Source organism: Coturnix japonica, chromosome 28 (assembly GCF_001577835.2).
Source record: "Coturnix japonica isolate 7356 chromosome 28, Coturnix japonica 2.1, whole genome shotgun sequence".
In the NCBI taxonomy this organism is placed as follows: domain Eukaryota; kingdom Metazoa; phylum Chordata; class Aves; order Galliformes; family Phasianidae; genus Coturnix; species Coturnix japonica.
In genome coordinates this window covers 3,705,389-3,721,999 of record NC_029543.1, presented here as the reverse complement: position 1 = coordinate 3,721,999, position 16,611 = coordinate 3,705,389, and the positions used below count along the sequence as shown (strand labels likewise).

General features: G+C 48.3%; 1 protein-coding gene across 14 annotated transcripts in view; it reads right to left on the bottom strand.

The window, feature by feature from the left end:
- Positions 1-16,611, bottom strand: part of PTPRS (protein tyrosine phosphatase receptor type S) — a 106,470-nt gene that overhangs the window by 63,485 nt on the left and 26,374 nt on the right. For all 14 annotated transcript variants that reach the window (XM_015886431.2, XM_015886438.2, XM_015886437.2 and 11 more), the window contains exons 3-5: positions 9,700-9,845; positions 8,613-8,754; positions 2,155-2,343 (exon numbers count right to left, since the gene is read on the bottom strand). In XM_015886431.2, the coding sequence (XP_015741917.1) occupies positions 2,155-2,343; positions 8,613-8,754; positions 9,700-9,845 (477 nt within the window). The remainder of the gene's footprint in view (positions 1-2,154; positions 2,344-8,612; positions 8,755-9,699; positions 9,846-16,611) is intronic.

Here is a 16,611-nt window from a genome sequence, read left to right as displayed (position 1 = left end):
ACAGCACAGCTGCTGGCTTCTGTGCTAAGTCTGTTAGCACCCAGTGCAGAGACAAAGCTCCCATTTAGTGCAGGGGTTGCTCCTCCTCTCTGTGCTCCCTTTCACAAAGGGCTTGTCCAACACCCGTTGAGTCAGCTGTAATTGTAATTTCCCAGAGGCTGGGTTGGAATGACGCTGCTGACCTGTGTGTGGAAGACACTGAAGCTCATTAGCAGTGTCCTGAAGCATCCAGTGCCCTAACGTGAGCTACTGCTACGCTCTGGGCAGCAAAGCTTGTTTTCTGCAAAGGTAAACGTATTAAATTAAGTCTTGACATCAGCAGCAATCGCATCATCAGCTCTCCGACAGGCAGCACCGTGCACATCGCACGCAGGTTACAAACACACTTGAAATCTCCTTTGCCTTGGTGAGGATGACCCTGATGTTAATGTTTTCCACTTCCACAGGCCGTTGCATCACAGAACATGCAAGTTTTGGAAAGCCCTACAAGTAGATGAAGTAGGACAATGACTCAGAACCTTGACTTTCAGTCTTCCAGCATGAACAGGCACCTGCACTCCTTTCACGGAAGCAATAGGTTTCTGTCCCAGAGGACAGCGGGGATGCTTCATCAGTTTACTAATTCAAAGAAGCTGTAAATGGGATTAATTTTCAGCAGGCATCTTCAGATTTATCAGAAAGGTCAAGGGTTCCCTCAGAGGCAAACCAATTCACTGAAGTAAAAATGCAGCATTCAGGTGGCTTTAAGGAAAACATCAGATCAAAACCAGTTGAGGAGTATAAAGGCATTCTAGCAAGATGATAAATGTATTAAAAATAATCTGCCTGTGCATTACTCACACTTCAGCTCATGGTCACAGAGCATGATATAATTCCAGTTTACGTCTCATTATTTATGCTGAGTGATTTTTTTTATTTGCATTTGACTCAGCTGTTACAATAAAACAGAGAGGTCAACCTCATCTGTGTTTGTGGGACTCATCAATCCATTCTAATTCTAACAAAGCGGCTTAAATATCTGCTTGTTAGTTTGCTTCACTGAATAAGGAAGCATTTATGCAGGTGTATAAAAGCTATGCTGAACTGGAACTATACTGAGCCAAACTGGTGGCTGCAGAATTACAGATCTTTGTGTAGATTCCTGCTGGGTCCAACGACAAAGGCTTGTTTTCTCCAGGCGGGGTCAGAGCAGTTGGTCCAAACCTCCTTGGGGTAGTTTTTGTCCATAAGCAGAACCTCCACAGCTTGTTTCATCATCGCATTTATCAGCAAGAAAGCAGGGTGGGTTTTGTGTGGATTTTCTTTTAAGTTGAGAAATTACTTTATCAGAAGCATTCAAAAAGAAATCCACCTGTGCCCTCCTTGTATGTCAGCATATACACACTCACACTGTGAACCAGGACACTTAACAACTACACAAACAGCTCCTGAAACATGGATATTATTAGGAGATGTCACGTTGACACACAAAAACAACAAACATAAACAAAAGAAGCAGATGGACAAGCAGATGGGGAAAGATGGAGAACTGACAAGAGCCACGGAGCTGGGGTACATCTGTTCATGGAAATCCACTCCACTGCACTGCCACTGAGCACCGAGGGGTCACTCAATGCTCGTAACTGCTCTCCAGCAGTGACTGCAGGGATGTGATGCCAGAGAGATCCTGCAAGAGCTGCTCTTCATACCAGCTCTGACAGGCACCATTTACACCAGCAGGATTCTGCTTCCACAGCTGCAGGCCTTATACCAGGTGTGTGTGGTCTAACATGTCGTAGTGCTTTTTTCCCCAGCTCTCGGACTAAGGAGGAAACCCACAGCCCTTCTCCAATTTCCAGTTTCCCCTCACTGCAATAACATCGTAACTGAGGTGAAAAGACTAGTTGCAGCATCTCCTGCATGAGAACCAGCTTCCCTTTGTGCTTTCCTTTATAACAGGGAAGGGCAGGAAGATGGGGTGCAGGGGAAAAGGCCCCAGTCATTTTCTTAGTAAGAATATGAATCCCAAAAGTGAAGAAAAGCAAACGACCCAATCCACACCAGTGAGGCTGATGCTTATAGGCCCCCCTCCTCTGATTCAGAAAACTCTGAGCATTCCCTTCACAGCTATATCTATCTATACCCTGATTCTCTGATCTCACACAGAGACCTCACCTGATCTCAGCTGCTTTATTCTCCCATTGCTCGTGCTCGGGTCGACAGGCAGGAAATCTTTAAACCAGGTGATCTCTGGGTCTGGGTTCCCACTGGCTGCACAGAGCATCGTGGCTGTTCGTGTCCGCTCCACCACTTTCAGCTGGGGCCCCATGTCAATGTTTGGGAAGCCGGGAGGTAACTGGTCCTCTGTTGGGAGAGAAGAAAACACAGCGGTTACACACAGCAGGGCAGCTGTAGGGGCTGATCAATGGAACACGCCACAAATGGCAGTCAGGCAGAACTGCTGCCCAGTTCTCTGTGCAGTAAGATTCAAGAAAGGGCTACTGCAAATGACCCATAGACGGCCTGTGAAGACATGTCACGCAGTCAAGCTTACCCTCCTGTCCATAATGTGTAAGTATCCTAATGAACCACAAAAAAAGTTTTAGTTAAATACAATATCTGAGTCTAAAAAGCTTTGGGGCATTGGTACAATCACCTCAAGGTCTCTCCAGGTCTTGCAGTGCATCCCTCCCCTAGGTAAGCGACTTGCACATACTTGCTCGTACAACAGAAGCTGTGCATACATATGGCACAGAGCCCTGTGCTGCAGAGTACAGCACATACAGTCACATCTGAAAGGAATAATTCTTCCTTCCCCTCCAAACTCCACAGTGCAAAACAAACTGCGCAAGAGCAATAATAAAAGTGACTACATGAAAAGGAATGTCAAAAACACAGTGGAAACGAGGAGGGAAAGGAGAGGAAAATATCATCCAGCTGTAGTTACCAGAGGGGACACACAGAGCAACAGAGAGCCAAGTGCTGTCAGACAGGGTGTGATGTTCAGCTTTATTGGATGCTGCTGCCATAGAAGAAGAGGATGCAGCACCAGAACCACGCAGCCAGGCTCAGCAGAGCTCCCTGCTGCCTCTCAGCCCTGCCTTCACCTTCACTAATGAGGGTGAGGAGTGCAATCCTAACCAGCGTTGACTAATCTGTGATAACTAATGTAAAACACCAGAGCTTCCCCCATAATCTTTGTCACGACCTCCTTGCATGTTTAAAAATGGGCAGTTTCCTTCTCTGACAACTGCTGATTTGATGGAGAGTGAAATATCTTCTCCTCATACATCACAGGAACCTGACCACAAACAAAAACACATACCACCACATTGCTGCAAAAGTAATAAGGGTTTCACAGCACGGACAAATTTTGCTCCTTTATACAGCTGAATTATTTTGGTGCATCTGAAATGCCTCAAAACCAGGTATTAACTCCCAAATAGAGACTCAAACACCTCTAACCAAGGACTGATCCAAACCTTTGAGGTCTCACTTTCACCAGGCTGTGCTCAGGCTTTGCAGCAGCCTCCAAACAGCATTTGCTTTTGCAGATCATGCGTGCTGCAAAGGCCCAGCCCCTCCCCAGAGGGAGCTCAAGGCTGGAGGGCTTGGGGAGTTGCTTTGCCTTTGCACAGCTTTCAGCCAGGCTTTTAACGTCTTGTCTTCCCTTCTCCCATTTAACCAGGCGGTGGTGTGTTGTTAAGGAGCTGCAGAGCTGCTGCCGCATTGGCTGCAGATGACATCATTATTGATTACTGCTTTTATCCTGCTCCCTGGCGATGCTACTCCACCTGGCTCAGACCCGCGCCCGTTAATTTCATGAACCAATTAATCCGCAGTGTGTGCGTCTATGTGCGTGTGCATGTGTGCTGGGGGAGGCCTGGTACAACCACTACTGCCGAGTGTTTCTAATTAAACAAAATGTTAATCTTGCAGCACATTGTGCAGAATTCCTCTGAGTTTAATTAAAACAACTGCGACGAGAGGCGTGATCAGATTTGAGGATCAGATCGACAGAGGAAGCACCACCGAACATCACACGCTGCACTGATCCAAGAGCTCAGATTTCCTTCCTGCCAGGAAAGTGAAACTGGCTTCATCCCCTAACAATTGGATTCCCTTTAATAATGCAATTACAGCCTCAACTCAATCCCCACAAGACATGCACACGCACGCCCTGCCACCTCCTCCTCAATCCCCAAACACCAGCCCAGACCTGTTACCAAGTAAATAAATAAGGAATGGTTCAGATTCTGAATTCTCTTTCTAAAAGCAGCCCAGACAACTGCAAGAACAAAAGAGGCAAGATTCAGGCTTGGAGGGCACACCTGGCTTGCTGCTGAATCCCAGGCTAGCTCATGCCAGCAAGTGTTGTCACACGCTGCACTTGCTGTCTTAACAGAGCTCATACCTGCTCTTAGGCTGAGAAGTGTAAAGATTTCCCTTGAGAAAAAGCTGATGAATTATCTCAAGGCCGCTGAACAAAGTAGGGTGAGAAGCAGCAAGGGAGGGAAGACTGAGGGAGGCACGGAGACGACAGCACTTCAGCATTCATTTGTATTAAATCCTATTGGAGGCCGCGCTCTGTGCTGGGAGCTGCACGCGTGCACTGATGCACACACGGTCCTACAGACGGAGCAAAGGGCACCAACTGCAGCAAAAGGAGACGATGGCACTTGCTGTCTCGTCGCTCTAGAAGGTGTCAGCTTTGTGTTTAGACAGTCAGTAGTGCTAGAAATGAAGATGATGAAGGAAGATAAAGCAGGTGTTGCTGTGCTCTTTTTCCTGCAGGGCGTGCAGTTATTTAATAATTTAGAAGAGGAGGAGGGTGTGAGTGTGTACGGATGAGCTGTGTATTGAATGCAGAACGCTACAGTGAGGATGTTGCTGAAGAAAGGAGGCACTTTCTTGCTTTTCTCTGGAGATACACAGCCCAGCTCACGGATACCAGCTGGTCTCTTATCAGTCCACAACCCTCACTTCAAGGGTGAAGAGCCAAGAGCACAGAGATGAAGCAGCTCAAATGACACTAATTTTAAGCAGAACCAGGATCAGAATCCACTACCTGTGAAGCTTAGTCCTGTTTTCTTCATCAACTTTATGAATGTTACAAATATCCCCATCCCCAACACGCATCCCTGCATTATGCACCTTGTAAAATTACACCCAGTTCCTTCCAGCAGGATGCACACATATCTTATCTAACTGGTATCATACAGCCAAAGAGAGTTTTAATACATGCCAGGAGTCTCAAGAAGATGCTCTGCTTGTTGATTCCATGCATTCTGATCTGACAGCTTTGCTATGAAGATAACTAAACAGGCTTACAGACACCCAGATACGTGAGCTGGCCCCACAACAGTGCAGGTAATACTCGGCCTTCCCTACCACTATTGCGCTCCTATGCACACTCCACTGAATTAAAATTGGCCTGACGTTGTTCATAAACCACAAAACTAATCTGCTTTCTGCTTGGCAAGATCTTCAGGTCGTTACAGGAACAGCCAAGCGAGACCAGTTTGAAGTGCATCTGCCAAGACCTTCTCAAGTGGGCAGGTAACACCTCCGAGGCAGCTCCTCCTCAGCACACACACCCATAGGGCTCAGTGCTTTCTGCAGAGCATCCAGAGCTCATCTGTATTTGTTGACCTAAAGCCAACCATTACAAAATGCAACCAAACAGCACAAGTTTTGCTAGAACATTCTACATGCCCACACCAGATGTCCTCTTTGAGTAGGAAATGTGTGATGGAAATTTCAGGCCAGGACTGCTGGAGAAACAAACACTGCATTAAAAAAACAACAGGGAATCACTAAAAAAAGTCTGAATGTCCGTACCCAGCAGCCCGACCCACACACTGGTAATAACTGGCACAGACCTTGCGTGTCTAACAGCCACCCTCCTCAATTTTCTGGAGTGCAGCAATCCTCAGGAAAAGATGGCATCAGCCAGCATGCAGCGAGCTGTCAGCACAGCAGACCTTGCTCCATTACACTTAACTGGACCGAGCACTGTTTTTTATGGGATCAATGTACAATTCATGTTGCATTTACTAACAACTCACAAAGGGGAGCCTCCATGGAACTCTATCGGCTTCAATAAAGCAAAGAAGAAATCTCTGCCTGCCCCTGCTCCAAATGCAGCTCCCTGCCTACGTGCAGCACAGGCAATGCAGGCAGAAGGCTGCAGCCCGGTCACATGCAGGCAGGGGGAGGACAGGCCTCCATGGCAGGAGAATCGCTGCCATGGGCTGCTACAGAAGTGAAGATAAAACCTGTGGATAGGAAGCAGTAATAGTAATAATAAAAATTAAATTATCTACATCTTTCCTGGAGTGTGGAGCTTAGAGAAACATAACCAACCGAGAACCGGGGTGCCTGTGTCAACTAGCTTCCCTTCTGCCTAAGTTGTTATGAAAAATGACAGCAGCTGGAGTCAACAATAACCAGAAGACGGTTCCTTAAACCACTTTCTTTCTTTTTCATTGGGCTCTGCAGGAATCAAGTTTGCAGGCACTACTTCCAGCCTGTGGAAAGAATAGCAAACCTCCCCATACCTATCGGAACTCAGATCCAAGAGACAGAACAGTAAGAACAAACGAGGCAATGGAGCCGGAGTGAAGATATTCTGTGAGCTGAGTGGTGTCCATCACAAGATTTGCTTCTCAGCACTCCCGGAGGTTTCCTCTCCTGCAGCTTCCTGCTATTATGTGAATGCATATGGATTTCTATGATGGTCTGATCCAAGAATAGTCACACGGATAACCAAAGAAGGGTTTGCTCCCCATCCCTTCGGTAGCCGCATCTAGGAGGGAAGAATGTATTTTTTCTCTTCTGTTTGTGTGACTGACTGCTCCGGCACTAAGGAAATCCCATAACTGTTTGAACACGTGTATTCCATGAAGCTACACAAATGTATTTCAAACTGATTACAACAGCACAGCCAACAGGCTGCAGAATGAGTCCAAACCCCATCCTGCAGAGTTTGTAACAGCTGGGGCCCAGGTTTCCATACTCTGCAGCATGCCAAGATAACAGCTTCTGCAAATGACAGCTCACATTCATCTCCAAGCTGTGGAGCTGCCCCCATCTTTATGCCAAGCGTTCGTTCTGAGAGTGAGAGAGGAGAGACAGAAAGGAGGAGGAGGCACTGCAAGGAAAGACAGAGAAAAGACAAGCAGGAGAGTGGGTGAACGTAGAAGGAGATTGAGAAAAGAGAGGAATAGATGCCAGCATGCTGACTTTGTCATTGCAGAGATTAGTGGATTTGTGCTTGGTCCTTTTAACCTTCCCATCACTTATAAATGAAGACAAAGAGGAGACAATCTGTGCTACGTGAAAGGTAGGGAAAGATGAAGGATGGAGTAACTCCAGCAGTGCAGGGAAGGGCAGAGTGTGCTGCAAAAACTGCCTCCCTGCTGCTCTTCAGCAACCTCTTAGACAAGACCCTACCCGCTTCTGTAGTCAGTTAGCAAAGCTAACAAAGTCCTGTTAGGCAAACAGAACAGCAGTACTTGTGAAAGCACCGCAGCACAAGAGCAAAGAACACAGTAATAATGTTCTGGTGGGATCAGCAAAGTGCATAATTAGTCAGGCAGGAGATACAGCTCCTGTTCTGTCATCTGCCTCTCTAGCTGACATGTGTATGATGCTGATACCGGAAGGAAGAGCTGCAAAAAGACATGTACAAAGCAGTGCTGTCCCTAAGGGCCATCACTGAGCTCAAGGCATCATTTCCCATACACTGCAGCTTTCTTATAAGTGCCTGAAAAACGCAGTGAGAATTCAGAGGATTTGCGAGAGCAGGAGTTGGAGGACAACATTCCCTCTTGCTACTGATCACATTACATTCAAGGGGTAGAAACTTTGGTTATGATCACAGGGGCACCTCTCCCAAACCATCACAACTCCTTAGGAATAAATGAGAGGAAGGGTGAAGAGTCAGGCTGCCAGCTCCTAGACAGACCGCAGCTAAACATGCTCTGCTGTAAAGCACTGCTGCAGCCTCCCAGCAGAGACATCCCACCACGTACTGCCAGCAGAAGGTTAAATGCCACGCCAGGCAGAGGAGCAACACAAAGATTTCGGTGCTCCTACACAAATCTGTCAGGCATGCCTGGACCACGGGCTCACATCCTCAAAGGAAACCAGCAGCTTGCAAATGCAGAGCCTGCCAGGTGAACAGCAGAAGGGATATTCCCGCTACAAAGGGCTTTGCCATGTGCCCTTTATGTCTGATCTTTGTTTATTGCTCTGTGCTGGGAATCTGCACACAAATTTAGCACCACAGTGCCAGGGATATGCTCACTCTGTTCAAACAAAAGGACATCAGATGCTGTTGAAAACACCCAAGTTGCTGAAGAAAAGGCAGTATCTGGTGCTACTCATAAACCTGTGGAGGGAATATATATTGGAGGGAGGATCATGGGAATGTAGGATAATTCCTGACAGAACTCCTCCGTGGTCTGGCCTTTGTTTCTTACACAGCCATTTTATGACACTCAGGTAATAAAAGGAAACAGATCTGACAGGTCAAAACAAACCAAAAAAGGACTTTGTGCTCTGGCCATGCATTCTGTGACAGTCTTCTCCCGTGACACTGACACACAGCAGGTAGAAATGTTCTTTACCTCGGAGGACAGTCAGCTTGGCATGGACGGTGACTTCCCCATGAGGGTTTTGAGCAACACACTCATAAATGTTCTCGTCCCGGGGAGTCCGGAGCGGCTGGATCCTCAAAACAGCACCTGCACTTTCATCAAATTCAATTGTCTGGGGAATAAAAGGAAAGAAACACATTCACATAGGAAGCATCCTTGGCTTGCAACTAGAAGGTTAATTTCTGCTTCTAAAGGAGGCACCAACACATATACAAACAAATACACTTGGAAACACACATCAGCTGTCCTACAGTGCCTGGCATACAGCCAGCATTGCCAGCTTCTCTCTGCTGACCTGAAGGAGCCAGGGAACTGTCACACCAACCCCATCCCTGACTTCTGGCACACCAGAACTGCTATGTGTATCTCAGATGCTCTCACATGATGAGTCATGGAGATGGGAGTGTGTGGGGTGGGTTCAGAATACAACTGTGATGAAGCAGGGGGAAATGGGCTGAGAGAAACAGAACAAGAAAAAAGAATCTTTGCCTCATTCTTCCATTTGCGTAGGCAAATAACCTCACAAAGCTCTTCTGAGCACACAGCTGCCTGGCAGGACAGAGTCCCACAGCAAATTCCACAGGATGACCTCCAAGTTCTCATTACTCCGGTCATTTCTATCCAAATTATTTCTATCTAAGCAGTGCCAGCAACTGTATTGTTTACTTCAGGCTGCTCCAGAGTTAAAATAATGAGCCACGGATGAGTATGAAGGATGCAATTGTGGAGCCCAAGAAGTACCAGCTTATAGCAGGAGTTTCTTAGGGCAGGGAGATGGCAGCTTCATGTCATATCTGAGGGCAACACTAAACAACCAACCCACAAAACAAAAGAAAAAACATCAGTAACATTAAAAAAAACCATGAACAGTGCTGCTTTGGAACAATCTCAGTTGTTAACATGGCCAAGAGCTTGTACTTCACTCTTCCTGCTGTTAAAACTCCTCCTCTTCCAAATCTCCCTTCATTATCAGGCCTTAGAATGGCCACAGAGGAGCACTAGCTGCTTTCTGTCAGTCCCTTTCTACATACACAATGACTGGAAGGAGGTCTCTTACCTCAAACCTCTGAGAGTTCACTTTCTTCCCTTTCTTGTTCCAGGTGACTCGTGGCTTCGGGTCTCCAGTTGCTTGGCATACAAAAGATGCCACCCCTCCTGACACACCAATTTGGTCCACAGGTTTTTTAATGAACACAGGGGGACCTTTTAAAATAAATAAAAACAAGAAAAAAAAAAATCATAATTGGCACAAGGACAGACAAACTCCAGTAAACAATGTCTGTAATTAATAGTAGCATTATCGCTGCTGTTCTCTTATGATCCCAGTTGAAATCCATCCTCTGGGCCTTCTGGGAACGAGCAGTCTTTCCTTCCATTTTGCATATGAAGAACGTACATCACAAGCTGATTAATGGCCTGATCCCACAATGAGATTTCAGTGGGATGAGTTGCAAAGCCTCTCTTACTTCTCAAAAGTGGACTTTTAAGCCACGCTGTGCAGTAAAGTTGCCCTGTGAAGCCCATCTAAGGGTCATCAGAAGAAGCTGAGCTGAAAAGAGTTCCTAAAAACAACGAATTGTGCTCCTTAAGCCAAAAGCTCCTCAATGTCCTCTCATAACCACTGCCCAAAGGTGCAGCAAGGCCTGAGCCAACACACTCCAAACAGCCTGCAACAGCACTTCTGCAAGGAGCAGGGAGGATACTGGGACCGGGCTTCTGATCCAGGGAGGTGTCAGGGACCTTCAAGGAGCCCAGAAGTGTCAGTGCAGAGTCCATATTGCCTCTATCTACGGGAAATCTCCCTTCCATATTCTAAGCTATTTCCCGGCACAGCTTTCTCTCATCTAGTTAGTTTACAATTTATTGGAATATTTCAATCACGAGGCCACAGCTGTGTTCAAATAAAATCACTCAGATCATAAAGTTGCCGTCTGTTATTCTTGAGAAAAGCAGGCCACGTGACTGTGAAAGCTGTGTATTTATATGTACATACTCACAAGAGTCTATAAAACAAGACATAAACAGCCTACCAAAGAGCTTACAAAGAGGGCAGGGAGAGCGGTCTGCATGGTCTTCCAGGGGCCGAAAGACAAAAGCAAGCATCCCCCCTTCCCTGCCTGGTGTGGCCAGGGGTATATAAATAAAAGCCACTGAGCGAGCTCATGTGATGCAATCAAGCATTTGTTTCCACGCTGGAGATAAATACAGTTTGCTGGAGCTGTTTATGTCCCATCGAATGCTGTGTACAAAGCACGGGATGTATAAATATCCAAATCTATATTTAGAGGTCAAAATATTCTTTGCAATGTTACTGCTAAAGGTTATCGAGTCCCACCGGAGGCATCGGCACTTGGGAATTTGTCTTCCACCCGAAGATGGCAAAACCAAACTCTGCTTCAGGCTGAATCTGCCTGAACCAACTTCCTCCCTCCATTCTGTGTTCAGAATCTGACGGGTCTGCAGAGGTCGGATCTGAAGGTACAGCCAAAGTCATCCAGGGCTTAAGAGCACTTTATTGACGTAAGCTCACTTCCTAAAATGAAAGCCCCTAACAATCTTTAATGTTATGTATACACTGGTATGGGAGCAAGCAGCACAATCAGAGCACAAATAAGGACAAATAAAGGTCTATTTTTGTCCTGAAGAAAGTGGAAGTGCTCCAAATGGAGAACGAAGTGGAGTCAAAGCTCAGCGTTCCTTGTGAAGAGCTCTGCTGACAGGTAACCAACCTGCCCTTCTGAGACCGCTGCGATGCTGCGCTGCCTACAACAAGCTTGTTCAGAGAGAGTGAGAAACAAACGGAAAGAAACCAAACACAAATCCCTACCAAACCATCCGTTCGGTTTTGCTGCTCAGTTGGAAAATGACTGAAAATCAAAGCTGAGTTATTGTTTTTAAAGCTGCCCAAGTCTCTTAGCTCCAGACTTTGATTCTCGCCTCTCCCCCTGACAGATCACCCACTGTGCTCTCTCTCCACCTATGCCTCCTCGTCACTGCACCACTTGTCACTCCAGCCCACGCCAACAGAACAGCCCTCTCCACTCTGGAAAAGAGAAAGCCAGTGCTACCACAGGCAAGGTGGTGGTGATATAAAGCTGAAACAGATTCCTGCGTGCTGCGTAGGACTGCTACAGCTCTGCCATTCTGGGTCCGGCCTGCAGTAAAACACGCAGTCAGAATTCCTGCTTCTGCTCTGCAAGCAGCTCTGAAAGCCTCCTAAAGCAGGAGCAGGGTGTCCCTGCATCCCTGAGCGCTGCCAAAGGCAATGCCATGTAGGCAGCTGATGAGACCATCAGCCCGAGAAACTTTACAGCAAGGAGGGGACATCTCACCCTTTAAAGCTAAATGTCCCTCAGGAACTGCTGCCATGGTGAACCTCAGGTGGTGGATGAGGAGTGAGGGAGGGGGACAGTCCAGCTGCCATATGCCCACCTCAAACACCAGGATGGCAAAGGCAGAGAAAGGGATGGGAAAATGGAGGTGCTCTGAGCACTGGGAGAGAGGCAGAAGCACAGAGAGGCAGAACATAACTGAGCCAACTGCTGGAGGGGGAGAAAAAAGGCACAGTCTGAACCTGCTGACCCTTCTCCCTGCTGCTCCTGCTGCCACTGGACTATGGAGGGACAAGGAGGCTGGGATGCCTTTAGCCCCAAGGACTACACCGTGGGGTAGAAGCAGCTTTCTCCACAGTCCTCCTCCAGTGCATTCCAACTGGAAGACACTGCCCGGAAGGCTGAAGTGAGAACTCACACCAGCTTGGCTGATACAGCAAAGCAGTGGCAATGGAGAGGGCTGTGTAAAACCAGCACCAGCCCTGCAGGAAGGCCAGCCCTCAGTCAGCCCCCAGGACAGCAGGAGGGCACAGCAGGGAAATATTGACTTCCCTGGGTTTTTCTGTGACTAAATTGATTCTCAAAGCACTTCATGTCAGCTTGTCAGATCAATACTCAAACATCCTCCCAACCAGCCTGAGCTCAAATGCCCCTGGTGCTGGTTTGAGGAGTCTGGGGCTGATATGAGACAGCAAAACTCACCTCAGTGCTCATCAACCCCCTGCCACAGCCCCACACACTGCTGCTGGGAAACCACCCCAACAGCGGATGGCAAAGAAAGACAAAACACTCATTCTTTTGTCTGGCCCCAGCACACTGAGCAGCAAGAGCCGGGCTGAAAGGGTCCCTCACCCACAACAGCACCAATCCATGGAGACAAAAGGAAGCCAGCTTCAGAACACGTATTTTAAAAGGTTTTGCTTCCATTTTCAGTGCCCCCAGTCCTGCACTGGTGGACACCCACACACCAGTCCCACTGACCTACGGCTGTACCCAACAATGCCAAGGAAAGAAGGCAAAAGCAAAAGCAAAGCCAGTCGGCTGTTTTCTTTTTGCTAGCTGGCTTATCACAGCGCTCTCCAGTGCACAAGGCCGTGCTGTTCTGCCCACCATTCTCAGTCAACCTGCAACAGCGTGATGCTGAGCTGCCCACCACGAAAGCACGGCTGCATCACCAAAGGATCTGGGGCACACTGGGCAGTGTCATCCTTTACCCTAGCTCAAAAATACTCAACAGATGAGAAAACATTATTTCTTTGTGCATTTACATATTCAACATTATATACACACAAACATCTGTGCTTCTGCCTTTTACAAGGGTAAAAGATGAGGCCGTTGGGCCCCTCACAGTCAACGTCATTTATCTGTTAGCAAACCCCGATCTGCTCTCCCAGGCTCCAGATGATTCCTACAATCAGGATTCAGATCTCCTGCTCTGACGCACATTGGGCTGACCTTGGGCTCTCACCCCTCCAGCACCTCCGTCTGCCACCCGCCGTGCAGTGACAGCCCTCATTCCTCACACCTGCCTGCCTGCATCCAGACACTGTGAGCAATGTGGGGCAAAAGGAGGGTCTTGGCTCAGCACTCAGCACCATAGAAGGGCTTGCACACAGCTACAGCCTCCATATATCACAACACAAACAAAACAGCCAGGAAAATCCACTTGCAACAGAACCTGGAGACCTTCTCCCACACGTATTTCTTGGTGGGATAAAAAGCAAAAGCCAGACAAAAGCTTTGCAGTCTCCAAACAACCAGGTCATGTCAGCTGGCAGGAAGACATCTCACCCTTCTGACTTCTAGAGCAGCCAAACCAGCCCATGGTTCTTGGGATGAACTTCACGGTGCTCTCTCTGGCATGCACAGAGTTAAGCCCTCTTCTACCCCCACCTCTCCTTTGGTTTTGGGGCTGAAACTTTCTGCTGATGTAGTGAAACTCCATCTCCACTCTCCAGAACTGCTGACAGGTTCTCAACCCAAGGAGAAGAAGCACAAGGCGCTCCCCCAACCACAGCACCAGGACGGCACCGCTTTCATCTCCCCCCTTTTACAACCCATGTGTGATGTGGGCACGGCTCAGCACCGAGTGGCTGTTTGCTGGTTTAGGAAATGTTGACACACGTGTGCTGCTGAGCTCTGCCTGCATGCAGCAAGTGCATGCCCTGCGCTCCAGGGATCGAGTGGGGAGCACCGAGCAGCTGCGGACAGCCTGGGGGGGATGGCTGGAGAGCAGAGGAACAGCTTTGTCACACTGATGGAGCAAACAAGGGGAGCAGGAGGGAGAAAGAACAGCAAAACCACAGACACGTTTGTGGGGGAAAGGAGAGAAGAGATAACAGGGAGAATGCAAGAGGAATGGAGCAAGATGGAGAGAAGGGAGGTGCTGAGAGCAAGGAAGTGAGGATTAGGCAGAGGAGACGAACCACCGAGCAGATGAAAACAGGAGAGAGCAGCCAAATTTCAGACAGATGGAGAGTGGGGAGCAAGAATGCGATGTTTGGAATGGGAACATCTCACAGCGACGGCACCAGAGAGCGGGGGAGCTGCTGAGGGGCAGGGAAGAGAAAGATGGCGACAGGATTTACATTTGTCATCGTGAGAAGAGCAAATGCTGCAAATGGGAGCAGGACAGACAGACACGGGCCGTGGTGAGGGTCTCTATGGGGAGACTGAAAACAGCTCGTGGGGAGGTCCTGCAGAGACTCCAGTCCCCTTGAAGCCTGAGCTTTTACTGACAGGTTCTGCTGCTTTTCTCTTTCTTCCCTCAGGGCCGTTTCTCAGTGCCTCACAAATAAAATTAAAATTAGGGTTTTCTGACAGAACAAACAAACAGGGAGTGAATTATATTCCATTTCCCTGTCAATAACTTCTCCCCAACCCAGTCGCCTTATCATCATAAAAAGTCCATTAAGCAGTAATTGGGAAGGCAGCAGAATGCGGGGCTGGTCCGTGACACAGAAGCACGCTCGCTCCCCAACTGGCCTTTTCTGGGAAGGCAGACAGGATAATTATAGGCTTCAGACAGAGACTTCCTCTTACTGTCAGCAGCTTCTGGCTCCCTTCAGGGAGATGGGACTGGCAAGGTTGGGGAATGGAGGGTAAAAAAAGATTGAGGATGTTTTTTTAGAAGTGAAATACTTCCACCTTGCTGCTCCCCTGGTGCTGATCCATCAAAGTCCTTCCTTAACTCAGAAAGTCTGGGCTGCACACAAGGCTTTCCCCCTGCCAGAAATGTGGCAATGTCACTTGAAAAGTTTCCCCTTCCCCTACCCTGTATATCCCACAGAGGACAGAGGACCCTGGATGGGATTTAAGATAAGCAGAAAAGAGGTGAAAAAGAGCAAGAACTCATTGCACACACAACTACACGAGCTGGCCAACACCCAATGCCCTCCCCTGCACTCCTGCCCATGTTTCCAGCTCCCTCCTCTCCCTGCAGCCGGGATGAGGCTGCAGACCCCTCACAGCTCACACCATGCCAAGCTGCTCTTGCCAGAAGCTTTACCATTTGGGGGGCTTGGCACATCCATACAGCCTTCAGGCTCCCATTTGCAATGCATTCAGATACAGACCTTTCAGAAGAGGAGGTACAAGCCTGCAGCAGAGGAGGCAGGATGAGTCGGAGGCTACAAAAATCTATTCCTAGTTCTGACACCCAAGGTGAGAAAAAACACATTATCTTGCTGGCTTGAGGGAAGGCAGAATCCTTCCTTCTGGTCTGTTTAAAATGCTGGTTTTAAGAAACGGGGCTGTGCCTTATCGCCTGGGAACAGCAGCTGGTACCAGGTCATCCCATGTCAGCAGTCCTGCTTCACACTGCATCCACGTGCACGGAAAGGATTCTCTACCTGCTTCCTGCCCGCACTCAGCACAGGGCTGTTTCATTCTCCCTCCCCGGGAGGGCCAAAGGAGCAAGTGGGTGGCAGTGCAGATGGATCTTTGTAGCATCTCCATCCAAGACTCTTACTCACCCACTGGTACTGCAATGCAATGCCAGGAAGAAAGGAGCTCCTTGCAATCAGCAAGAGCTGGAGCAGACATGCAGCGCTGTCACAGACGATGGCAGCCCTGGGATCACTGCTGAGGGGCCAGCAAGCACCGGGGCACATGCAGCCTCAGCAATGTGGCAGGCCAGGGCCTTGGAGGTATGCAAGTGCTTTCAATCAGTTGTAACAACATCACATCCCACATTTGTCCACAAGTCCTATAACAAGGCATAATAACCCAGAGCTGAGCAAGAAACCCAAGAAGCTATTCTGACAACTTAATGAGAGCCCCTTGTCCATCAACATCATGACAGCAATCCCAGATTGTTTGCAATCAGAAGCTTAAGGTGGAGAGCTCTCCCTTGCCCTGCAATGCTGCTAGGACAGCTTCTCCAGCTCTGTCATTGGCATCAGCATCTCGGAGAAGCTCAACTCGCCCTCACCTCCAGCAGGCAGCCAGGAAGGCCTTGGCTGTCACGCAACTTCTGCTGTTCTGCTTGAATTACCAGAAAAGCCGGAGTCTATGGGGGATACCAGAACACGACAAACCACCTCCCATGGCACATGCGTGAAAGAAGAGAAAGCTAAATACACAAGGATCCCAAGTCCCTGGGGATCGTGCCAGCTTAATATAGCCCAGCAGAGGTC